Below are 26,476 nucleotides of genomic sequence, written 5' to 3'. Positions count from 1 at the left end.
AAAGACTCAAAACCAAGCATTAAGTGTAGTCACCCTTCTAAACGTAACATTGTATTTTACAAGAATTTAATATGGTGATTATTTTAATTAAACAAAAACAATACGCACATTATGGTGTTCAAATGTAGGTAGTTCCTAATGTGCATTTTTGCGCGATGACAAAGTTTTGAGTGTGTTCATAGATGATTGAAGGTTTTAAATTTCCAGTCTATTTCAGCAAAGAAAAATGCACTGAATGTAAATCATAATACACATATGAACATAGTTACAAATATGTCAGGGTCAAAATACATAAGTACACAAAGAAAAAAGTAAACACAATCAGATATGAAAGTTCAGAAAGAACAGACATCTTTGAATTTTTTTACACCAGAAAATAGTTGAAAAATGGGTTAATTAATAAAATGTTAGATTATCAATTAAAGTAAACATAATTAGTTATACTGACAGGATGTCTGTTAAGACGTCTCATAATGTTATCAGCTTCCTGACCCTTGCAAATCAGCTGAGTCGTATCTAAGCAACATAATAGAAAAAACTGACATAAATCAATGGATCTATAGAGAGACAACAGGACCTTAGACAACGGGAGTTACCTGTTAACTCAGTACAGGTGTCTTCTTCATGAAAAACGACCATTGGTGACCAGACTGCGTGACCCTAGCTCCCGGCTCCAAACTCACCAAATACGACGCAACAAGCAACGCTCAGTAGACAGGAACTTCCATCTAATTTTTTTCCTTACATTTTGATAATGAAAACCAAAGGTGTAATGACAAGATGTAAAGTAATAATTAATGTTATTTCCTATTAATTAGTAGTAAAATTTATTTGACCAATAAAATAATGCTGTGATATAACTTAAAAAATTACATGCATTATTTTTTAATTTAATAATTCCTTAATTATGATCACTATATTCGTGGAAATTACAACATCATGAATGTTACGAAGAGGTAGTGAAACGATGTAAGGGTTATCATTTATTTACTTTGATTTTCGCTTAATACATATATATGTAAAATTAACTGTATAACGCAGGGCCTAGAATTTGGAGGGGGGGGGGCTTCACTTTTTGTTGCTGTAAGTTCTATCACTGGATTTAGATAGTAAATAATTATCAGTTAATATTATTATTTTTTTTTTTTTTGCTTGTTAGATTATTTTGAGAAGTTGCCCCCCCCCCCGATTTTTGTGGTCAGTTTTTTTCCTCTCTTTTTTATGCTTGTCAGATTTTTTGGAAAGTTGCCCCCCCCCCCCACACACACACACATTTAAACCGTTGCTACAAGCCTGTAATGTGTAGCTATACTAGAGAGTCTCAAATAAATGTTAATGCTGAAAGTATATGTAACTTTTTCTTCAGTGAGAAAGGTTAACACAATCAACTTATCACGAAAAATCAATTTTAAAAAGAAAACAATAACACCCCAAGAAAAATAAGAACAACAACAATTTAAACACCCCCTCCCGAAATAATACTGATATTTAGTACACGGAGAATTGTATGGAATGATATCAACAAGACATCTTTACCATTTTTATCTTTTATTTGAATTAAAAAAAATCAACAACAACAAACAAAACAAAAACAAAACACACACAGAGAGATAATTAAGCACACAGGAAACAAGCGAAAAATGGATAGACTATTAACCGTAAGAAATTGTAAAATACCATAATAAGATCTAAGTGAAATATATATAGAGATATATAGAGGATATTCAGTGTCCTGTACTTTTTTAAATTATGTAATTTTTTCACGACTGGGACAGATTCTTTTTTATATATTGTGCGAGACACGAGTGAAAGTATATAAAAAAAATTCCGGTCTCAGGTGTGAAATAAAATATCACTTTCATTCAATAAATTACAGTATTTCACTGCTGAAAAATTAATGTAATAAGCAAGTTTTTCCCCGATTATTTTTTTTTTTATTTTTAGTTAATTTTAGTGATTATAAGGATTTTCATCAATTTTCCATGCTATCTTCTGGTGACAGCTGAAAGACTTATTATTTTGAATGCCTTACAAGATTCAATAAGGACACTAGATACATGAAAACATGTGACAGGGCCTTATTAATTTCGGTCCTAATGATGACAAGAGAAGAGCAGGAGATGACCCTTGTGGACTTCAAGTCCAGGCAAATTGATGTCTTTTTACTAACACATGTAGGACACTCGTGTAAAGAAGATTTTTAATCAAATCATCTTTTTTCACGTTGTTAATTTCTAGCGGACGTCAATTATTAGGTCTACTTTCATGAAGGCTATAATTTGGCTTTGCTTTTGTTGTACTGAATTGTTAAGATATTTTTTTTTCCCAGCTCTCGATGATTAAAAAAACCATATATTTCACATTAAAAGGGAAGAACAATTTAACAATGAAATTTACTAACGTACGTTGCACTCTTCATGGACTTTTAAATTGGAGAATTTTGCGGAATTACGTCATTTTCGCCCCTCTTATGGGGGAACCCAAAAAACGCACCCATACAATCCTCAACAGATCCACCTATTTGTATGAGATCTCTTATATTAGTCACGTGATACGGTCTTATGTTTTTAACACATTAGATTGGGTTACCTCCAATGTGATTTTTTGCTCAGAACTACATGTCAGAATGCTGACCCGTCATTAGTAAAACAATCTTTTTGTTAACAATTGTTTGTTATCGGGCTCGTGGTGTCAGATAGTCCAGATAACCCGCAAGAGTTTGTCATCCCCCGCCAAAGCAAGACAAAGAAAAAATATTTTTATGTTGAATGATTTATATAAAACAGTGAATATAAAATGATGATTATAAATTAAAGATGTGAAAATAGCAGTTTTTGTTGTTCGACTTATAAATATTTATAGACACATTATGTGTATCAAACTTTTTTTTTTGGAATGATGTTACATGTATGTATGAAATATTTCTCACAAGACTTCATATCATTAAATTTAGTATTAAAAATGCATATAATGTCTTTATTCATAATTATTTTATGTTTTTTTTTTTTTTTTTTTTTTGTTTTTGTTTTTTTTTTTTGTTCTGTTATTTTGATATTTAATTTTGTTTGTTTAATTTTGTCGTTGTCGTTTTATTTCTAAAGAGAAAATAATCATTTAATAATTATAAAATAAACTTTTCTATGCAAAATGAAAGAAGCAATTTAAGCCAAAATAAAAAGAGGAGGGAGAAATAACAGAGATTATAGTAATAAAAAAAAGATACTGCTATAAATATTTGGTCAATTTTGCAAGCAAATGTTTACGATTAAAAAGAAATTCTGGAATTTGAAATAAGTATCTGACATTAGTAAGAGACATCTATCGCGCGTAACCCGGTGGTTGTTCCTTGTTGCACTGGATATGAGTTGACTTGTCTGTCAAGATCCCTCGTACAAAGACAAGATGACTGTCAAGACACAGCTAGGACAGATTGAGTCGTGATCAGAAAATGACGTTCATTCAAATCCAATTCGAGTGCCATCTTTCTGGGTATATCGATTTTCTGATCTTAACCAAACAAATATAATTGCATTCATTTTAAACTGAAGCATTGTAAAAATCATTGGATTACCAAAGTTTAATTGCGTACAATTCTAAACATTTTTGATTTCTTTAGAATAGGATCTTGTCACAGATTAGAAGATGTTTGGGATGGCTGTAGATGCGTGTTGAGGTATATGACATTTAGGGTATGATGAGCGGTTAGCCTGGTTGGGTGGTCTGTGGGGGGATTATCGTGGGGCCGATGTACATAGGGCGGCCTTGGGAGACAGGTGTCATTTCTCTGATAGAGACATCAACATTCCACAAGATAAACTGTTTACAGGTTAGTCATCAAATACACAATACATGATAATAAGACTGAAAATCGACAGTTTCTACTGTCGATTAAAAGCCGAAATTAAAGACAAGGTGCACGACACGCGCTCTACATGTAATTGTCTGTACTTGATTCTTAACAAATTGCCGAACTGATCCAATCTAAACTTATCTAACTTTTCATTTTTGATTGACATTACAATGAATTGCTGACGCGAGATAAGAATTAAATCACAAATGAAAAGTTTGATGGAAGCAAAAATATTTAAAATGAAATAATTAAGTATAGATAAAAATTCAAAATCTACATAATGCACGTGTTAGAAATCAAATTAAAGGCTTTTGAATTGTTTTATTGAAGTACGAGATATTCACGGTTTTCTTGTATCGAAAATGGCAATGAGAGATGTCATACCTGCAACAAATTAACATTTTAACCACAACTTATTAATATGTTTAACAGTACGACTTTTGGTCGAGCGCAGTGCAGTTGTATTTACATGTATTACTAGATACCATCAAAAACTCTACCTAGCCTAAACTTTTAACGTTGACCCGTTTTCAAACTGCACGAGACCCAGGGCTGCGTTCAAGATCGTAGGCTAGCGGTTTCGTAGCTGCTATACGGTCTTATATAAACGATATGCTAACATAGTCAAACTAATTCATTTAGTGCGTTCAATACGACCTACAGATATCTAGATATCTAACCTAGTAGGTAGGCTAGCTGCTACGATCTTGAACGCAGTCCCAGTGTAGACTGAACCCTGAACTCAGGGGCCATAATTTTACAATTTTGGTAAAATTGTTGAGTATTCATTATAATAATACAAATAGTTTGCTTGCTAGAAGTCCATAAGCATAAACAAAAATTGATAAGATGTAATGCATTTTCAATATATGTGCAACTTAGCCCTATAAGCCTGAACCTTTGAGCCAGGGATCATGTTTGAACTTATACAATTTGGAAGAGAGCTTTTTCATAATGATTATCAATACAGTTTGTCTGGCTTTCAAAGATGTCCGAAAAGGAATTTCAATGTACAGCAAATCAAGCCCTACGCTAAGGCCTGAACCATGTATCCAGGGCTTGTGGATCTCAAAAATTTGGTAAAAGATGATTACTCATTACATATATAGAATCATGCAAATATTTTGCCTGCTAAATGCACCCAGTAAAAAAGAAGATTTTATTTTCAGCATATGACTAAGTTAGCCACATCCTTAAGCTTGAACGGCTATTAATTTCACAATTTTGTTAAGGTACTAAATGCTTATTACAATGCAAACAGTTTCCATGATAGATGTCCAGGAGTAAAGAAGAGTTTTGAAAGTAACACATTTGATGGTTTTTATCTTTTGTCTAGGCCCCCGTGCAAGGCATGAAATGCCAAAATTCAAAATTTGTGTTTCCCTTTACCCATAAATGCTATATGCCAAAATTTGTTGAGATTAATTCAGTGATTCCAGTGCACTCTCTACCATCGGCTCATATTGACTCATTGGCTCATATTCACTCTGTACCATCAGCTCATATTCACTCTTTACCATCGGTTCATAGGTTTCTCAAAGTGGAACGAACGACAACTTTGTATAAGAGATTGGTTCCAGTGAAGAAGATGAAAATTTTCATAATGTTAAAAAGTTTATACGACCAACGGACGACTCACAACACACAACGACTAGGGTGACCTAAAAAAGTAAGAAATAATGGGAAGAAAATGTGACGAAAAGAGATTTGGACAATATTCTTGATCTGCTACGTCTAAAAATATCGGTGTTCTGATAGGAAATGTAACGGACTGATAGATGGACGATATACTAGTAAATAACCGACGTGTGGATTAGGAAAAACCGTCGTCCGAATTCTTAACCAAATCTAAATTCAATTTTCCTTGAAAATTATTTGGCCCATGACAATTTTCTTGATTATTCTTTGCCTCAGGACACATCCCTTCCAGAAATTTCATAAAAATCTTTATATGTTCTTGCGATAGGACAGACAGGGAATGAAATTCTATTTCCCTGCGAATTGTTTTGTCGAGTGTAATGCTACAAAGTGCATATTTGGTGGAATAGTTTATCATTAGTAAGGAAAACTTTTAAAATAAGGTAATTTCAAGTACGCCGCCATATCGTTTTGACTCGTATCGTGTTTAAATCATTTTGAATTTCACACATTTTAGTCTGGTTATAGTGTAAACTAAATTTGATGGAAAATGTGACTCACCCATCATTATCGATAAGGATCTTTACTATGTGAAGTTGTATATACTTTTTTGATAAGAGATGATAAATGCTTATCTGATTGGGAAATCACTCGTTTGATTTTGTCACTTCTACCTTTTTAACATTTCCTTTACCTGTGTCAAAATATTTTGATAAGGAAATGCATAAATTGATATCAATTAGTTTGTATTTTCTTTCTGATGCGTTTATTTAAAAGTAAGAAACAGGTTTATAATGAAAGTAATTGAACATCAACACGTGCAGGTGTCAGGATAAATAGTTTCGAAATTCCAAGGAATCGCGAGCCAATGTGTGCCTCCATGAATCTCCTTTCACCTCAAGCAAAATTTTTTCATCACGATATTTTCATAAGAACCCTCTGTATACACTGCACAATAGAATTCTGATTCTGTGGTATGTTCATGCAGTTGACCAGAGAATTTTGCCCTTGGACCCAAATATATAAAATAAATCAATTGAAATATGCAGTGCTTTACTCAATTCAAGCATTCTTAACAATTTGATAGGCCAAGATAAATTAATTGCACACTATATTTACATGTATTTTTCCAATTTAAGTAAACACCAGTGATTTTTGTTCACCAATAATTCGTTATCTTTGAAATTTTTTCATGGGGCATCCTATGTTGAAAATTAAATAAATAAGTTCTATATTTCTTTTCACCTTTATACATTATTTTCTCATTGTCAAAAAAACAAACAAACAAACAAAAAAAAACAACAACCTAACATTCTAAAAATAATCGCTAATTAAGTTGTATGCAGTTAATTTATACTAGTATGTATATAACTTAATAAGTAAAATAAATTTTATTTGGTATATACATAAATAGACCAAGAATAACCTATGAAAGCTCCAAAGCTTTTCCAATGGAGTCATTTATATTGCACGGATGTTGGGGGGGGGGGGGGTTCAAATGAAGTGATTTGGAAAATTGTAGCAATATGTTTTATCAATTTTAATTGTTCCTTTTGCATTATCGTCTTTTCTACTCCTTTCGCGCCCATATATACACATGCCACGTTCACATTACACAATATTAACTTAAGCTGCACAGTGATTTCAGGGTACTATTGTGTACATGTAATTAGACTGATCCAGTATTTGATATTAAAATAGAATAAACTGCAATTTGTACTGTATTACATAATTATTAATTATTTCGAGTATTTTTAAAATTATATTAGACCAAGTTCAAGTTCAATTTATTCACTCAAACCAATTTATGGTACATGAGGTTCTATGTACAATATATACAAAAACAATATACAAGATACACGTGAAATGGCGGAAATACATTCAAATTATAAAGTATAACAAAGAAAAAAAAATAATAATAATTATGGAGGACAGACTTGTTCATATACCCTATCTATGTAGCTGCATAGTTTGATTAATACCTTGGAGTCAGCAGTTGACAACAATTCTGAGAATTTGTTGAAATTTGGTCTATTACAATATTTACTAGGTAGATACTTTTTTCTGCATTCTGAGAAAAATTGACATTCTAAAATATAGTGATACTCATCTGCTATTTGTCCATTATTACAGATATTACAGAGTCTATCATTTTTGGGAATTCCAAACCATCTCCCAGTCTCAACTGGGAGACGATGATTTGCTGTTCTTAATTTAATTAAAATTGTTCTAAATTTTTTAGGTAGTAAGTTTAAATATTTTTCAAATCCAAATTCTGTTTTGAAGATACTATACATATGACCTTTAGACGAATCGCGCATATCACTTTGCAATTTCTGTATGTACTGATCTTTAAGACGTTGTTCAACTATAGTTTTTAGCCATTTTATATTTAAAAAGGCCTGTTCATTCCATATATTTGAGAAGCCACAAGTATCAAGTATATTCTTAATACATATTAAAATCCAAGGGTTCTTATGACTTCCTGAACAAAACTGTTCAAATAAATTCTTATATGTAACATAAACAATCTTATTTTCAGGCCTTACCAGTAATTTTGCCCAATGGGATATCATTCTTATATACACCGTTATATACAAAGGGAATCGACCCGTTTCGCCATAAACCATATAACTAGGAGTACTAGTTTTCAGATTAAAAATATATTTCAAAAATTTGAGATGAACGCGTTCAATTATTTCAATGTTCTCAAAAACCCATATCTCACATCCATACAAAAGTACTGGTGTGACAACTTTATCGAACAAATCAAGCTGGCAATCTACTGGTAAATTAAATTGTCTAATTTTTCGTATAACACCATACATGGCTTTTTGAGCTTGCTCACATAAATGTTTTTTAGCCTTACAAAATGAACCGGATCGGGAAAATAGTATACCTAGGTATTTAAATTCGTTCACAATTTCAATAACAGAATTATTGTAGTAGAATACATTTTTTACAGATGGACCTTTCGAAAAAATCATAATTTTTTGTTTTGTCTACATTGACATTCAGTTTCCATTGTAAACAATACGAATGAAACTCATTAAGAGCGTGTTGCAAACCCTCAACAGACTCAGACATCATAACTGTATCGTCAACATAGAACAAAATAAATAATTTAAAATACAGCCAAAACTGGTTTTCTACAGTGTTTGAACTACTTGCATTAAAGGATAGCCCATGCACATTTTTACTATTGAGAAATTCTTCTAAATCATTAATATACATAGAAAACAAGAGAGGCGATAAATTTCCTCCTTGGCGTACACAAATGTTACAGTTGTAAAACTCAGATGAAAAACCATTCATAGTCACAAAGGACTTAACTCCATTATACAAATTTTTAAAAAATGGAAAACATTTACCACTAATGCCATTATTTAACAATTTGTACCAACATGGCCGTAGGAACCGGGGGGGGGGGGGGCACGGGGGGGGGGCGTGCCCCCCCCCCCCAATAATTTTGCCGATATAAAGAATACTATAGAAAACATAACTACTATAAGCTTGTGCCCCCTCAATAATAACGTCTGATGACCTTTTTTTTTTTTTGCTTGTCAAGGAATTTTGGTACTTGATAGTGCCCCCTCAACTGAAATGTATGGTTGTGCCCCCTCAAAGTGAAATTGCTTCCTACGGGCCTGACCAAAGCCCATTTCTCCAAACGACCAAGATAGAGCAATTGAAATTTCCCCCATCTGAGTACGCAAGCATGATTTTCTTTATCAGTACTTCATCATTTTGTCTTTTAAGATTTTTTCCAGGGTAAGAAAAATACACATGTCTGTATACTCTACGCAAAAAAATAACTAGATAATTTTAATTTGTATACTTCTAAATGTAAATTGTAAATTCTAAATAATTTTCTCGAAGTCTAAAATCAAATTTTTCATCAGTGTATAGATGGCAATGTATTGACATACCATTACAAAAAAAAAGAATAAATAAATAAATAAACCGCCCAGATATTTTTCCCAATGAAAGCGTTTTGAAAATATTAATTTAACCTCTTTTTTAGCCACTCTCCCGGTGTAAAACATCCCTGAAATATCTGCAATGTTGTATTGTAAAACCAAATTTCCAATGGCTTTATGGATTAAAATGTAAAGATCGATTCAGATGATAAAATGGTTATAAATGTTCCTGTATGTACTTTTGTACTTCAAAAAAGAAAATCTTTCCCGGAAATTGAATCTCCGGATATACCGATTCAAACTTTAGGGTGCATAATTTATTTCCGGTGCAAATACGTCGAAAAATGACAGATCTTAATACAAATCTTCAGAATTATCTTTCAAAAGGGAACGAAAACAGTAGTTCAGGTTTTGGTAAGTTTAATTTAGGAAAACTTAACCTGTTTCAGAAGAAGAGCCAGCCTCTGGATGAAGATTTAGAACCAAATGACGTGGCAAATAGCTGGTTTACCAAGGCCAAAGCTGATCCGTGCCTCCCAAGTTTAGTAAGATATCTAACAATACCTTAACATTTATGTAAAAAAAATCGTTTTTATAAGTCTTGATTAAAGTACAGAAATTAATCAAACAAGTGATTCCCGTTTATTTTTTGACTTGGCGGATTTGGTACGTTTCATATACTCAAACTCACATTGAAGCAATTGTTTCTGTAATAAAAGTCTAACACCCCACCCCCGGTATAAAAGCAACATAATAACAGAAATGTACATAGAATATAACCTTCCAAGAATTTCAGTAATTTTTGCTTTCAGAGTTTCAGAGAAAACCCAGTGGAAATGTGTTTAACACCATTATCTTTTATAATATTTATTAACTACAGCACAGTGGTTAGAGCATTTGCTAAAGATACATATGATTAATTAACACATATTTTGAGTATTAGGGATAGAATGTGAAAACAAGTCATTTCATAATAGACATTACTGTAAAGACAATTTGGAACAGATCTAGGACTCATATGACATATAAACAAGATATTGTTCTTCCTTAATTGTTACATGTAGGAACTGAAGATTTCGTAACAAGTTTGCATTCTTTCAAAGTAGTTGCATCCTGTTCACATTATCAAGTTTCATTAGCTCAGATGAGAAAGTAGCAGATTCACTCAGACCTAGCAAAAACTTAACTATGACATAATACAACGTAGGTTCAATGTTTACAATTATGACAAAAGAATTTGTTTTCCTATTTCAGTCAAAAAAGCAGAGAATCCTTGGCTTTGTAATGTTTCTACTTCTGGGAACATTTTGTTTTTCACTGGTAAGTGTTCAGAAAAAATTTCATCATGTTAATACATGTACAAATGTACATGTAATTGTCAAACATTTTGTAGCTGTTTATTAGAAAAAACTGCACACAATCATACACATGCATTCAGGTGCACTTATAAAAGAGCAATTCAATTAACAAAGTAAATATAACTATTGGTTGTGATGTATTACAGGCTAGTCTCTACATTCCTTTGCTACTTCTCAAGGCCAGAAAATTTGCAATGCTGTACACACTTGGAAGTCTGTTCGCTATATCAAGGTAAAAGATGACTTCACCATGATGTCAAAACCAATTGTTTAAAGGTTATATTAAACATTTGAGAACTCTAACAACTTTTATTTTTATATGCAATTAAAAAATTATTTTCAGTTTTTCCTTTCTCTGGGGACCAGTGCACCATATAAAGCATTTGTTTTCCGTATCCCGACTGCCATTTACTGCAGCATACCTAGGAACAATGCTAGCCACAATATACTTCTCAGTATGGGTAAGATACAATAAGTATCATTTCACTGTTTGTCCTTCTATATCAAATTTCATACATACATTACTTGAATTATCTTACATAGTCCCAAAATTTTGATGAAGGTGAGGAAGTGGTCTCCAGCTCCATATGTCTAATACAAGCTTTGTTTAATTCACAGCTTATTGAGGGAGAAATTCAAGGAAATAAACTTCAAATTCAAATATATATATATATATATATTGATGGAAACACTGTTTAGTTTGTTGGGTATGCTAGGGCATCAACAATAGTTGGAAACGTGGGATAATTTGCATAACAGGCAAAGCCCTTTATGCATAAATTATCTGACGTTTCCAGCTGTCGTTGATGTCCCTTGCATACCCAACAAAATAGACAGTGATTCCTTATATTTCTTTATCATTATGTTTTTTTTTTAATATTTGGTATTTGTGTGGTTCGAACCCTAGCAATAAAAATCCTGAGTATCACTTTCTTTCGAGACTAGCATGCTAACCACTAGACTACACAAGTCCTGATTGATAGTGGCATTTAAATCATTTTTGTGATTTGACCCTTGACTTATATGGACTTCAAGTATTTCTCGAAAAGATGCGAATGTTATGTCATAAAGTATATCTTTAAGGTATAGTGGGTCTTTGCTTCATATTTTTGGAAACCAAAAAATGTATATTTTTATGCAAACTTTGAGAATTAACTTTCAAAAAAAATGGAGTGAAGACCCACTCATATCGAAAATAGTGTTATAGTATGAGAAAATGACTTTTTTTGCCCTCTTTAGTGTGTGTATAATATTTAATAAGCAAATAACTTCAATCTTCACGAGATTTTTGCAAATTGTAGAGATTTTACATGAAGTAAATTTTAATGTTAGATGAAATATGAAAGTAAATTTTGATATAATTGAGAGTTAATTTTTCACCTTCATGTTTGTCACACTATACTAGGCTTTTCGCTTGTCATGTTCACCCATCTTCTTTGACAATTTTTATTGTTCATGTCGTTGTTCATTTTTAGTGCTTTATATTTTGTGTATATATATATATATATATATATATATATATATATATATATATATATATATATATATATATATATATATATATTAAGAAATAAGGTATCATTTTTAAACATCTATCGGGATATAAATACGGGTTGGTCACGAGATCAAATTCCATAAAGCCCGAAGGGCTTTATGGTAAATTTGATCTCGTACCAACCCGTATTTATAGCCCGATAGATGTTTTAAAATGATACCTTATTACTTATATTTACAATTGTGACTTATTCATATTTTGTATTTGCCTGATTATAATATTTAACGCGTGAAACGTTTTATTTTTCAAACCCAACGGCAAATGTTTGATCCACTGATTGCGCGTCGACCCTTTATGACGTCACTGAGAAATTACGTCGAACGTTTATGACGCGAGGAACCCGTGTTTATACGGATATAGATACGCGTTGCCTTCAATAGTGTTATATAAAAGAAAACATTTGCAAATGTAAATATATATATATATATATACCGGGTTTATATTATATGTCACAAAGATTGCAAAATACTTAATGTCAAAGACTGACCAGTATTGAAAGTCATTGCAGTTCAGAAACATTGAAAAGTAATATATTCCATCCCAAGAATTTTTCATTTGCACATTTGCATGTATATTCACAGAAGTTTAGACATTTACAGTCAATTCTCATTACCTCAAATTTGATGGGACCAAAGAAAAACTTAGAGTTTTCCAAGAGATTGAAATATTTGGGATTAAATACACAGACAAAAAGGGGGGGGGACTTCCAAATGACTTTAAAATATCCATGGTATTCAACATATCAGAGTTTGAGATACCAAAGTGCAACTGTACCATAAAGGGGCATGGACACACTTGCATTGCTGTTTTGTTTACACTTTCAATTTCTTTTTTTTTTATTTGAAAATTGGCTTCAGTTAATGACTTGAACTTACATGAAAATTCTTAATACACAGTGACAGTGGCATTATTCATATTAATCTGTTTTTGTTTGGAAAGCACAAATTGTGAAATGTCAAGAAAGTTAAGAAATCCACAATATCAGACTTATCTGTTTTATCATGATGAATCCAGTAACCTGACTCCCGATTGCATTTTAGATAAGTCAAATGATCAAAAGATTTAACCAGGAAGGGAGAAATAACAGAAATTAAAAACAGCTTTTTGGTGACAAAAATACCCCAATACATAATTTGTAGTTAGATGTTGCTGAAAAAAAAGCAAAATGACAGCACCATCTCATTTTAGGATGCACATACTCTTTTTGGTTTTAAATTATGCCAGCATTTGAAGCTCACTTTAAAATCAGCTAGAATGGCTGCTGATAAAACTTGTCAGCCCTGCCAAAGATCTACTAGTTTGAGAAAAGTATTGCCCTTTTAAAATAAATTAATTATGTTACATATGTAAAAGCATTAGTTGTTACATCTTCTGTCTTGCAAATGGATAGGAAGTTGCAATCCAAGCATGTCTAGGATCTTTTTGACTTTAGGACTCTGCATATCTTTGATCCTAATTATACTGACTGGCAAGTTCTACCACTTGGCTTGTTACACTTTGCTACTAGTGCAATTAGTCTATCTGAGACAGGTTTATCAATATAAATTTATAAAAAGTGGAAATTTTAACGTCCTGTCGGCGGCGAAATTTATGCATCTCAGGCAGTCGGGCGCACAGTTATTTTTTACTCTGATTTAATTTGCATCAATTTTTAAGCTCTAATGGTAATTTTTGTGTTTTGTTTTTTTTAATTCTGATTATCTATTTATTTCACAGGTAAAAAGTACAGTCCTTACTGTGATATGTGCAGTTTTACAAGTCATCACTCTTATCTGGTAAGTTTGTGTACATGTAGCTTCTTACTGTCAATAATCATGATGTTCACATTCTGAATATCATTGTTTCACATTTTGCCTCTAATTCCCGAAGCAGACACAAGACTTAATCAGTTGAAATAGTTCAACTCTTAAAATTTTTATCGGTATCATAGAATCTCCAAATAGTCTCAGACTCACTGATCAGGATGACTTATATCTACTGTCTTTTATATGTGATTTTTTTTTAATATACATGTACCCCACTGACAATTCCCTTAATTCAGGTGTTATGTTTTATAGTGAAGAAAGATCATTGTAAAATAATCACTTCTGTAGGCAGTAAATTTCATCAAGTTACTTCCCTTTTTACATACATGTACCATCATCCTTACTGCACCAGTTAGACTCTAATTTGTGATGAACACTAAAACCCCAAGAATCAATGCTGAATATACACTTTTATTACATTTTCAACAGTGAAATACTGTGATTTATTCATTGAATAAAAGTGATATTCTCTCAGTGTGAAAGGATACCAAAGTGATATTCTCTCACAGTATGAAAGGATATCAAAGTAAGTAAAACATAATTTCTGGCCCGTAATAAGATTGAGATAGTAACTAAACCATCTTGACAGATACTAAAACTGCCATTTTCTTCCCAAATATGTTGCTTAAATCCATGTTACAATGTTTTCATCTCACAACTACTAAGCCATGATGTCTCAACTGCTCAACTGTGACGTCACAGCCTATTACATTGTGTTAAGAAAAGACAGAGGCAAAGGGAAAATCAAAGAAAATGTAATAAATAGAAAATTCAACGTTTTGTAGTTGGATATGGAATTTATTTCACTCGTGAGACAGGATTTTTTGATATTTTCACTCGTGCTTCGCACTCGTGAAAATATCAAAAAATCCTGTCCCACTCGTGAAATAAATTCTATATCCAACTACAAAACAATGAATATCCTCTATGTACATTTGTATCCTCTGTTGAATATGAAACATGTCATCATCAGATGATAAAAATAGATATGAATGTGCAACACGGTGATTAATATAATCGAACCAGAATTTACGATTAGGTATTACAGGAATAGGTGATTAAAAGGTAGAAAAGATACTTACAAGTCAAAGAATAATTAAAATGAAAAAAATATTATGTCAAATATGATGTCAAATCCCTGTGTACAAAAGAAGAACTAATGTAAAACAAGCATCAATGGTTGAGATAATAAATGTTCCATACACGTACAAGAGCAGAGAAACTAGTGTGTACATTGACAGTTTTCAGCTGCTATGAATCATCCTCACATTGTGTGTAATTCTTTTTCCAGGTATGTCGTGAGTTATATTCCTGGTGGACAAACAGGTCTCAAATTTTTCTCCAAAATCTTTTATGCTGCAGCATCCAAGACTGTTCAGAAAACTCTCCCTGTATAGCAGGGCTTCATCTGAAGAGAAAAATCTCCATATGTATTGTCCATTCAGTTAGTTGACTGGGCATGGCTATGTGAACATTTAATTGAAAAATGTGGTTCCAAATTTTAGGGATAACAGCATGTGTAAAAGTTTTTTTTCTCCAGTATAAATACAGTTGAACTTCGGTATCTCGAACATGGATATCTTGAATACCATGGATATGTCGAAGTGATTGAGAAGTCCTAACCACGTATTTCTTAAGTATTTTACCCTCGATATCTCAAGCCCTAGGATATCTCGAAGTTTTATCTCGGTCCCATCGAGTTCGAGATAACGAGGTTTGACTGTACCTGAAGTATTCTTTACACATAAAGAATCCCTATGTCAAAGTGGTCAGCTATTGATTTTTCTGTGGCCTGTCATGCCATCATATGTATAGAATCATCAAAATAGTCATTCAAGAGTTACTCTACTTACAAAAGCAGGTCTCCATGTTCTCTCATCATTTTTGTACAATCATCATCCCAAGAGAATCATGGATAGTGATATTTTAAACCTGCCCTGAACAGCTGTTATTTTTATATATAAATGAAATGTGTAAATGTGCTATGGAATCCTCTGATTGCTTATTTAAGATGATTGTCTTTGTATATAATAAAAAAAATTATCAATCAAATTGTGTGTTTTGTTTTGTTGAGTATATAAAGAGTGGAACTGTTAATATTTATAAAATTTATGAGGGGACGGACCACTTTTATTTCATTTAAGCTTTATTTTCCAATTGTATGTACTGTATGTGTATTTATTTATATGGAATTCATACTGTGTCTTAAATTAATACAAACCACAAAAATATGATCTTATATACTCAACCATGTAACTACTAAGTAATAGTTTTTTACCAGAGACATAAATAACAGATCTAGAGAATTGAAACCATTCTAAATCTAGTAATATTTTGTTGGTTCTATAATTTGTTTCAATTCTCACACATTAAATCATTTATATCTGATATGATCTAATTAACATATGTCACAATAGACCTCTAGTTGAGATGGATTCTTACTACCAAAAACCAATTTAACTTTGGATGACTCCTTTCACCAAAAAATAAGATATGTAAAAATTAACAATGAATTTATCTACATATGTACAATAAGTATAAACATGGCCAAGAAAGTCCACATGGGGTCATCACTGGATGGTTTCTCTCTACGTCTACACGTAGCGTAATCAGAGACCTATATACTAAGCATATATATAGGTCCCTGATGATAATGTCTATGGCCCATCATAACCTCCCAGGTCCAACATGTCCTTGAGTGCAAGACAACCCACCCCATCAATTCACCATGTGACACCAAGTCCCCCCAAAATAGCTTATGAAATGTGATCACTGAGCTGTGGTATTTCATACAATTAAAGTAAACATTCTGTCATCAGCCCAGGTCTTGCACTCAGCACCGCTATAAAAACTACACAGGTAACTGAATCCCAAGATCACTCAACAAGGGAACAAGACACATCCAAGTTCACTAACCATGGGTAACATTGCACACATCCAATTCCAGTATCACTAAGCCTGGGTAAAATTCTACGTCACAGCATCCAAACCTCTTCCGATCAATACCCGGCAATACCCAGAACAAATAACTGGCCAAACTTATCAAACAAGTTTGATGAGTGTCCATGGATAAATATAGTATCGGTAAGCAACATAGACTTACGTACAACTCGGTGACCAATAGAGTGTAACTGAAATAATCGATAACTCCTGATGCCAAAATACAGACAACTCTTACAGATACAAGCAGTGAACCAATATAAAACATTGATACCATGTCACTTGTGACAGCATGCTAGCAGGCACATGCATATTAGGAGACACTAGAAGGTAACAAAATTATCAAAAAGCCAAAGCTACTCTACCTGAACTGTTTGTAGAAAGTCCACCACTCGTATAATATACAGCAAGGTATTGAAGGCAGAAGACCAAACAGAAATGCATTAATTGCATTGTTAAAATACATACATGTACATGTACTTTAAGGTATTTACCATGTCGAATGTGCATGATGACCATGTAGCAAACATAACAGTTATTTTACATTTCTCCAAATCTCATACATTACTGAAAAAACAAAGGAAAGGACAGGGATTAACTTTTATTTGATTCTAATATATTACTACACATCAATTCATGTCAAAATTTGGCATCAAACTTAGTCATTCAATAGAATAGATAAAATTTTAATATACATTTTTTTTGTTATTCTAGTGTCATAAACTATCAAAAATTAAACTGATAACATGACTAAACATCTTACCAGAAAAATTTCATTTAAATATACAATCATAAATCTTCCAAAAAAGAAAGGTGGACATTTGCTGGCACAATGTAAAAGTTTTTATATACATGTAGTTAAATCCCTTAATATCATTTATAGCTTACAGGTCACTGTTACAGAGGCTGAATATATAAATTACAATATTTACTTAATAAACAGCTGATTATCATACTATAGGTAAAATGAAAGATGTCTTTAATTTCATACTTACAAATGTATATCCATAAAATTTCATAACATTTACAATAAGCTAAGAACAAAAATTACACACTTAGTAACACCAAATACTTTCACAGTTTAAAATGTAAAGGGGAATAACTGTCACCAATTCCTAGTATCTATACAACCAATATATCTTAACATAATCTCTATCAGTATTTAGCATTCACAACATGTCTGATCCCATGAACATTAATGTCTATTTTGAATCCAATGGAGAAGTCCTAATATTCAGCTTTACGTTTACAGACTTATGGTCAGCATCTGGTCTCATAGTGTCCACTGCGGCCAATATATCGCACCCACTTAATGACATCATGGTCACTGTAGTTCAGTTTTGGTTCAAATACTTTAAGGTAGCGAACTTTGAATCCAGAAGGAGCAAATGGAACCTAAAAAATGCACATCACCTTATTATTGCTACATGTACATGTATTAAAAAGCATTTTTAACCTTTCAATTTTTAGTGAATGGTAGAATTAACTAATCTGGAGAGTCATCAGTTATGTTCTTTTTTTTCAATATTATAATGAACACAAAAAGTGTTGCTCTGACTATTGAGTGAGGGCTATTCCAGAAAAAATTGCATGGGGGGGGGTTGGAAGGCACTTTTATTTTTACCCCACCACCCATACATTTTTAATTACCTTCTACCCCACCCCCATCAATTTAAAATTGCTTTTGATACAACCACCCATCTAAATTTTAAAAATAAATTGTGTCACATATATATATGCAATAAAATTTTATGTACTTTTTTCAGGTATTGTAATTGATCTACTTCCAATGAGTGTTGGGTTTTGACATCTATCCAACCAGGGCCAGTTTTACAAAAGAACTTATGACTAAGATCAAAATGTTATTATGCAAATAAATTTCTTTTTTGCATTAATTACTTTAAAAATGTTTTTAATCTTTTTGAAAAAAAAATGAGATTGTTTTATGCCAACAATTTTTAACAGAAACATAAGTTTTGTAAGATTTTATAAACAACTAAAGTTTTTAGTCTTAGTAATAAGTTTTTTTGTAAAACAGTTCCCCGTGTTCCTGCTACAGCTTAAAAAAATATGTTCCTTTAGGCCTATGATACACACCACTGAAAGCCTTTATTATAGTGATTTGTATATCTGTTCTGATGCATGACTTTGTAGTCTGTAAAGCTTAGGTAAAGCTTTTACAAGTATGTATACACATGTACTAGTAGAAATGACATTCCTACGATTAATTAAAATTAATATTGTAAATTATAGCCTAGCTATCCTTAATAAATTGTTGTTCACCTTGTTCATACCAAAATGATTCCTGCTTTCTTTTTGGGGGGTGGGGGGTGGAGGGGGACTAAACTTCTGTAGGCAGTGTCTATGAAGTGAAAACTTTGATTAAAAAAAATATATTTAATGAATTCTAAATCCCATCTAACAACTTAGACCATTGGTGCATACAAGTTTGACAAGTTAACTGGCATGTTTTTGACATAATATATTTCATATTGTTTTCAAACTCATATCTCATCTTCCTTTTACTCTGTATGTGGTATAAAGTAAAATATTTGACTTGCAAACTCCGTAGTCATGCTCTAAAACGTTCATTATCAGAAACGTTTTTTTTCTACTTTCGATTTAAAATAAAACGATCTTTCTGATTGTTTCTAATATCATTTAATTTACCAATGTAATCATGTTTAATTAAACTGGCGAAAAGAAACTGGACCAGGGAGTCCAAAGCACAACTAATCCGTTTTCCAATCCCCCACTGTCATTGCAGTCACAGTTGCACATGCTTTTATAGTTATCTGCCCTTGTTTCCGTTTTGTTCGATTCTACTTTCACTTTCAATGTAAACACACTTTACAACTGTTTAGGACGAAAATATCAGTATTTACCGATTTATACAAAATGAGAGGAAAGAAGTACTTTGCACTTGATTATTTGTGAGGGTAAATACAACCACCCATCTAAAAATATATCGAGTGAGGACAACCACCCATACATATTTAATTGCTCCAGACCCACTACCCATACAAAAATATATGAAGTGCCGTCCAACCCTCCCGTACATTTTTTCCTGGAATAGCCCTGAGATCAACATCCTTGAAAATTATTCACCTCAAAGCTCATAGATATAGGGGGCCTAGTCCACTTCTTTTTGTCGCTGGTGTTCAAAAGTTCAATCTCAGCACTCAACTGACATTCTTTCATCCCGCCCATTCTTTTAATCCTACATCAAAATAAACACTTAATATGCATCATTGATAAAACATTTTTTGCTCTTCAAACAAAAGTATAAAAATTTCTTGTTCTAAACTAGACTCATGAGTAGACTTACTTCCAAACAATGGCATTCTCACTAGCCTTGTACTTTGCTCGGCCTTTCATGCAGATCACTTGTACACCACTGGTATTCAATGGAGTTGGAATGCGTACCTAAATATAAACAAAGCAATTTACATCTCAAAAGCAAGGCAACATCTTATGTAATAAAGTTTGTTCCTAAGTTTCTTTAACAGTCAGTTATTCTTACTTCAACTTTCTGTGCAAGCAATGAGGGCTTGAAGTTTGATTTGACTACGACCTTGACCTCCATCTTTGAACGTCCAACCTCTCTCACAAGTGGTATAACTCGGAATGGTAAACTTATATCTTTAGTGGTTCTATATCTAGAGAAAACAAGGAAACATTGGATGGTGAAATACAAGATGGCTTTGCTAAAATTCATCTACAGATATATCATGTCATTCTTTTACAGTAATTACACATGATGTTTTACTGAATTACCAAAAATTGTTGGATCAAAGTCCATGTCTTTTTAAAGTTGCATTTTGAAAGACACATAAGTTAATTTTGTTTGAACTATTACAAACAAATACCTCATGAGTTCGAATTCTCCATCAGGTGGAATAAAGCTGATGCTGTGCTCAGTCTCAAACTTACTGAGCTTTACACACTGGTGAAACTGGCAGTCGTCGATTGCTATTGCACTCTTTCCGCTGCTTGCTCTGTAAAATACATTTCATAATAGTAAAATAAGCACTTAGCTACATGTACATATAAGATAGGTTTGATTTCTGTAAGCCATCATCACAGTATGCATGTCTGACTGATGTGCAATACTGATGTCCGTTTTTTTGATAATTTCCACTCATTTATTCAGTTTAATTATTTTTAATTTCGGCATCTCAAATGCTGATATCTTGGATACCATGGATATGTCCAAGTGAATTGGAAGTTCCAACTACTTATTTTTCAATTATTTAACCATTTATATCTTGAATACTCGGATATCCGAAAGTTTTAATTTGTAATTACCCTTGAACTTAAGTATCTTGAGCACTGATTTCTCCAATACCATGAATACAGTATAATGGGTATTTTCTGCGGTTGTCAAATTTTTGCTGAATTTTTCAAATAGGACAACAATCGCAAAATATTTCTTTAATATTAATTACTGATAAAATATTTTTTATGTGCGAGTCTGATAAGTGGTGCGTACAACCTGGTTTAACGTTATTTCATATCTTCTTACTTTATATTCTAAAAAAAGAATTATGCCTACGGATGTATGAAATGGAAAGGATTTGAAAATAGTTTACAAAGACTAACTAAAAAATAGGAAAGATTAGTACCAGTTCTCATGCACCTTTGATCAACATGTCTTTAAATTAATTTATAAAATGTAAACATGGCAGTTATCTGCCAAATCATTAGAATTTGGTTTCATATTCCATGAATAAAATTTTTGTGGTACAATGCAACCGCAGAAACTGAAAATGCAAAAATTAATTTGCTACCTTTCAGGGGTCAAATTGCAAAAAAATCCAACTGCAGAAAATACCTGTTATAGGATATGTCAAAGTGAATGGGAAGTCCCAACCACTTATTCTTTAAATATCTAACCATTGATATCTTGACTACTCAGATATCCGGAAGTTTTTTTGGTCCCATAGAATTTGAGATAATGAGGTTTGATTGTATTTATTACAGTATTAAGAACTGTTTAAAGTGCTGTCCTTACTTCCCAGATATTTAGTGGCACATCAAAAGAAGGAAAGAGGTTAGGGTGATGGAAATTTTGTTTATATTTGACAAAAACTGAATTTCATTGTGCATCACTATTTTTTCTGTATCCTCCCCTTTCCAAAAATCAGCAAGCCATGTAAAATTTATTAAACTGTTAATGTGACTTGGATTTGAATGAACAAAGTGAAGATTTTCATGTATTCTTCAATTAAACTAGACTTGATTTCAAAGCCTTCATAAAAGTATGCTGGAAAAGCACAAATTTTTTATTTGGATATGCTAAGATATCAGACATACTGTTCTCTAATCATTCACTCTTATTTATTTTCTTTGCAAGTCCTATTTGTTTTCATTGACCAATAATTAAGATTTTTAATTCTGGTTCTTCACAAAACTGTTCAAAAAAATATCTGTTTTCTACTGATAGAATAAGAAATCAACAGATTTCTTGCATGTGAAAACATGGTCAAGGCAAAGAAATTCCTATTTCTATCATTTTCACAAAACTGATGATGGCACAGGTTGTTCTCTGGGATTTAGTTACATGCATGAACATAATTAAATGGCTATAGTGAAATGGCTACATTTCATAGTGGTAGACATACCCAGGTCTAGTGGAAGAGTCATCTAGATTGCCACGGCCTCTGCTATCCATCAGCACTTTGTCATTGATTCCAAACTTACATTCTGGCATTCCACTGAGGTAACTTTTCATCACTATTCTTCCAGCTACATGAGCACTCAATACTTGACCTATGAAAAAAAAATCATAAAACTATTCGACTTCTATATCTAAAAGATAATATAGCTACTCTATCTCTAATTTTATCTTAAAAAGATAAATATAGCTACTCTACTGCAAAAACTTCATTTAAGAATTCATAACTGGCACCTGCTAATCAGCAAATGCAGAAAAATATAGAATTATGAATTTCAAACAAAAATCTAATAAATAACAGGAAGTAATTTTTCTTGTCAATCTGGTACTACTGTAAAAGCAGAAATATTCATTGGGGATAAAATTTCGTTGTACAAAATCGTCAACGAAATTAAATCCCGCACGAAATTTTGATACAACTATATATTGAATGGAGTTACTTTCTAAACAATGAATTTGATGCCCACAAAACCTTTAAAGTTGACAAATCAATGAAATTTTATCCAAACAAAAATTTGTGCCTCTACAGTACATTACAAACCTTGAGGTGACATAAGCAAGTTGACAGATTCCAGCACGTCCAGAAACAATTCATTACGACGATATTTGATTCCCTCTCTCCTCCAGCCAATCTGCCCGGTAACTTGGGACGTTATCTGACTCGTCTCCTCTTTACTCTGCATAAACAGAAATCAACAATTATGAAATAAATAAAGACTCTCACATGATTGAGAAATGTAGAATATCTCTTGGTACATATACCTACCTGAGATTTGACTCCTTGTTGAGTGATGAAAGTCTTTAAAATGCCTGTGTCTGTATTTTGTGGATATCCAAAGTCGAGGATCTCTGCAGGGTATCAATACAGATTATTAATTTTAAAGATCTGATATTTTCTTATAAAAGATACAACTCCCTTTAGAATGCTGTTTTTTCAGGATACACAAGGACAAAAACATTTTATTTCAATCACAAACAATAAAATAAGAAAACTAGTAGGTATTGTTTTTTTTACAAAAAAACACATGTCTCCCCTTCTTTACCAACATTAACGAGTGCAAATATATGATCAGGGTCAAAAATAATAATGCAGTGCATCTCAACTCAAATTCTGTGTACAAAATTTCAAGTCTTCATGTCAAATGCATCTCAAGTAATGGTCTGGTTGTGTTTTTCTTAATTTGACCTTGAAGAAAGTGGTCAAGGTCAAATATTTTGATGCAGTACATTTAGTCTCAATGTTGTCTTTCTTTGTTCCAAGTTTGAAATCCTAATGTCAAAAAGTTCTCAGGTTATGACCTAGACTATATTTTCATGTAAACGATTGACCTTGACTTTATTAATAGGTCAAGGTGAAAAAATGTTGCCATTCACCCTTCCTCTATACCACCTCTCCATGTTCCAAGTTTGAAGCCTTAATGTCAGGGTTCTCAAGTTATGGTCTAGTCATGTTTTCTCTATTTGACCTTGAAGAAGGGGGTCAAGGTCAAAATTTTGAAGCGTTGCATCTTGTAACAATGTCTTCTTTCTATGTTACAAGTTTGAAGTCCTAATATCAAAGGGTACTCAAGCTAAGGCCTGGACTCTATTTTGATGTAAAAGATTGACCTTGACATTATAATAATTGGATCAAGGTCAAAAATTTTGGTGGCATGCATCCTTCCTTCATACCACTTCTGCATGTTCCATGTCTGAAGTCTTTATAACAAAGGATTCTTAAGTAATGGTCTAATCAAGTTTTTTTCCCTATTTGACCTTGAGGAAGAAAAGAGGTCAAGGTCAAAAATTTTGGTGTGTTGCATCTTGTATCAATGTCTTCTTTCTATGTTACAAGTTTGAAGTCTTAATATCAAAGGGTACTCAAGCTATGGCTTGGACTCTATTTTGATGTAAAAGATTGACCTTGACCTTATAATAATTGAATCAAGGTCAAAAATTTTGGTGGCATGCATCCCTCCTTTATACCACCTCTGCATGTTCCAAGTTTGAAGTCTTATTGTCAAAAGGTTTTCAAGTCATGGTCAGATCGTGTTTTTTCCCTATTTGACCTTGAAGGCAGAAAGGGGTCAAGGTCAAAATTCTAATGCAGTGCATTTTGTCTCAAGGTCTTCTTCCTATGTTACAAGTTTGAAGTCCTAATATCAAAGGGATCTCAAGTTATGGGCTAAACTCTATTTTGATGTAAAAGATTGACCTTGACCTTATAAATAGGTCAAGGTCAAAAATGTTGGTGGCGTGCACTCCTTCTCAATGTCATCTATCTATGTTCCAAGTTTGAAGTCTTAATGTCAAAGGGTATTAAAGTTACGGCCTGGACAAAATTTGGATGAAGAAGAAGAAGAAGAAGAAGAAAATCGACAAAAACAATATGTCTCCCCTGGAAGGGGAGACATAATTATTACTACCGGTACTCAAAACATTCCACATCACTTTAGAAAAACTTAAGTCAGGGAAAAAATTACCATCTAAGATTTCATATATCAAGACAAAGTTATTCTTGACATTCTCTTCTGTGATTTTTCCAAAATATGACTGCATAACCTCCACCATTTTGAGTAGGAATTCAAAGACCATAGCAGCATTGACATTTTGTTTGGTGACTGCTGCCAGCCAGATGTTGGACCGCTTAATGTGAAAGAAGCTGGTACGAGCAATGTTGGTCACAGGGGACCGCACTTGTTGACGTGCATGGATGACATTGACTCGAAATGCATCTACTGCATTTCTCCTGAAAACATACATGGATTACACAAGTTACTGTTATTAGACTGTTATAAATATACATGAACTTCAACTTAAAAAAAAACAAAACAAAAAAAAAAAAATATATTGGTTGGACAGCATTTTTAAAAATTTATGAATTTTTTGCATCATATTCAAGGAAACCATTTTCATGAGAAAACAAAAAAATAAAAATCATTGGATGACATGTAGAACACAGTTCAATTGGATTGAATCACAAAAAAAAAAAAAAAAAAAAAAAAAAGAAAATTCACATATGAATTCCCTAGGTTTTTATGCCATCACAGTGGATTTAAGCACAAAACAGCTATCCTGCATCAAGTACTATGTCTTCTCCTTAATCAGGTTGGTAAATATTCCCTAGTATAGGAAGTATCTCCCAAAAAGGGAATCATTTCTTTTTACAGTAATAAAACATAGGTAATCAGAGATTACAGAGCTCACCTCAATGAATGTTGTCTTTGAGTAGGGCAAATTCCCATACAAAACTAATAATCTAGCACTGTACATCCCATATATGATAATGTTTTTATTATCACTGTAAAGAGGAATGATTCCTTTTTATACTCCTTCTATTGGGGTAGTGTGGCAAACCTGTTTAACTGGATGAGCAAACATATTTATTACCCAATGTCATCTCTGTACACACGGGAGATGAGGACCTCTCCCTTGTGGTTATATATGAACAATCCTCCTATCATTTCTTCATTGTCTTTGCTTCCTACAGCGAAACATAACAGACCAAATTATTGTACATATACTCAATAGATTGGGACCAATCGTCCAAATGGGATACAATAACCCCTTTGAGATATATATATACAACAACAGGGATAGACATTAACTTTCAGATTCAGTTACCCTTTGGGCAAGTGAAGTGAGAACTCAAACTTTGACTTGTCCGAATGCAAAACTTGGTTGCCCCAAATTTAGAAATAAGAGAACTGGTATCTTAATTTATTATTGTAAATAAAGTGAGATATTGCTTAAT

The 26,476-nt window shown here is 32.6% G+C and overlaps 2 protein-coding genes across 2 annotated transcripts; one reads left to right on the top strand and one right to left on the bottom strand.

Annotated features, from left to right (window-relative positions):
- Nucleotides 1-9,724: 9,724 nt before the first annotated feature.
- Nucleotides 9,725-16,160, top strand: LOC133205382 (uncharacterized). Its single transcript, XM_061341185.1, has 6 exons — nucleotides 9,725-9,953; nucleotides 10,663-10,728; nucleotides 10,913-10,998; nucleotides 11,110-11,227; nucleotides 14,038-14,096; nucleotides 15,418-16,160. The coding sequence occupies exons 1-6, from the start codon at nucleotides 9,753-9,755 to the stop codon at nucleotides 15,521-15,523; spliced, it is 636 nt and encodes a 211-aa protein (XP_061197169.1). The 5' UTR covers nucleotides 9,725-9,752; the 3' UTR covers nucleotides 15,524-16,160.
- A 1,492-nt stretch (nucleotides 16,161-17,652) lies between these two features.
- Nucleotides 17,653-26,231, bottom strand: LOC133205298 (AP-2 complex subunit mu). The gene is made up of 10 exons (XM_061341075.1): nucleotides 26,113-26,231; nucleotides 25,206-25,471; nucleotides 23,510-23,592; nucleotides 23,285-23,420; nucleotides 22,691-22,838; nucleotides 20,936-21,064; nucleotides 20,590-20,725; nucleotides 20,395-20,492; nucleotides 20,175-20,286; nucleotides 17,653-18,461 (listed from the first exon to the last, which is right to left on the bottom strand). The coding sequence occupies exons 1-10, from the start codon at nucleotides 26,184-26,186 to the stop codon at nucleotides 18,327-18,329; spliced, it is 1,317 nt and encodes a 438-aa protein (XP_061197059.1). The 5' UTR covers nucleotides 26,187-26,231; the 3' UTR covers nucleotides 17,653-18,326.
- Between the last annotated feature and the right edge of the window lie 245 nt (nucleotides 26,232-26,476).

The sequence above is a fragment of the Saccostrea echinata genome, unplaced genomic scaffold (assembly GCF_033153115.1).
Source record: "Saccostrea echinata isolate AGI-Se365-2 ecotype Australia unplaced genomic scaffold, CSIRO_AGI_Sech_v1 ptg000054l, whole genome shotgun sequence".
Taxonomy (NCBI): domain Eukaryota; kingdom Metazoa; phylum Mollusca; class Bivalvia; order Ostreida; family Ostreidae; genus Saccostrea; species Saccostrea echinata.
This window is presented reverse-complemented; position numbering and strand designations above follow the sequence as displayed.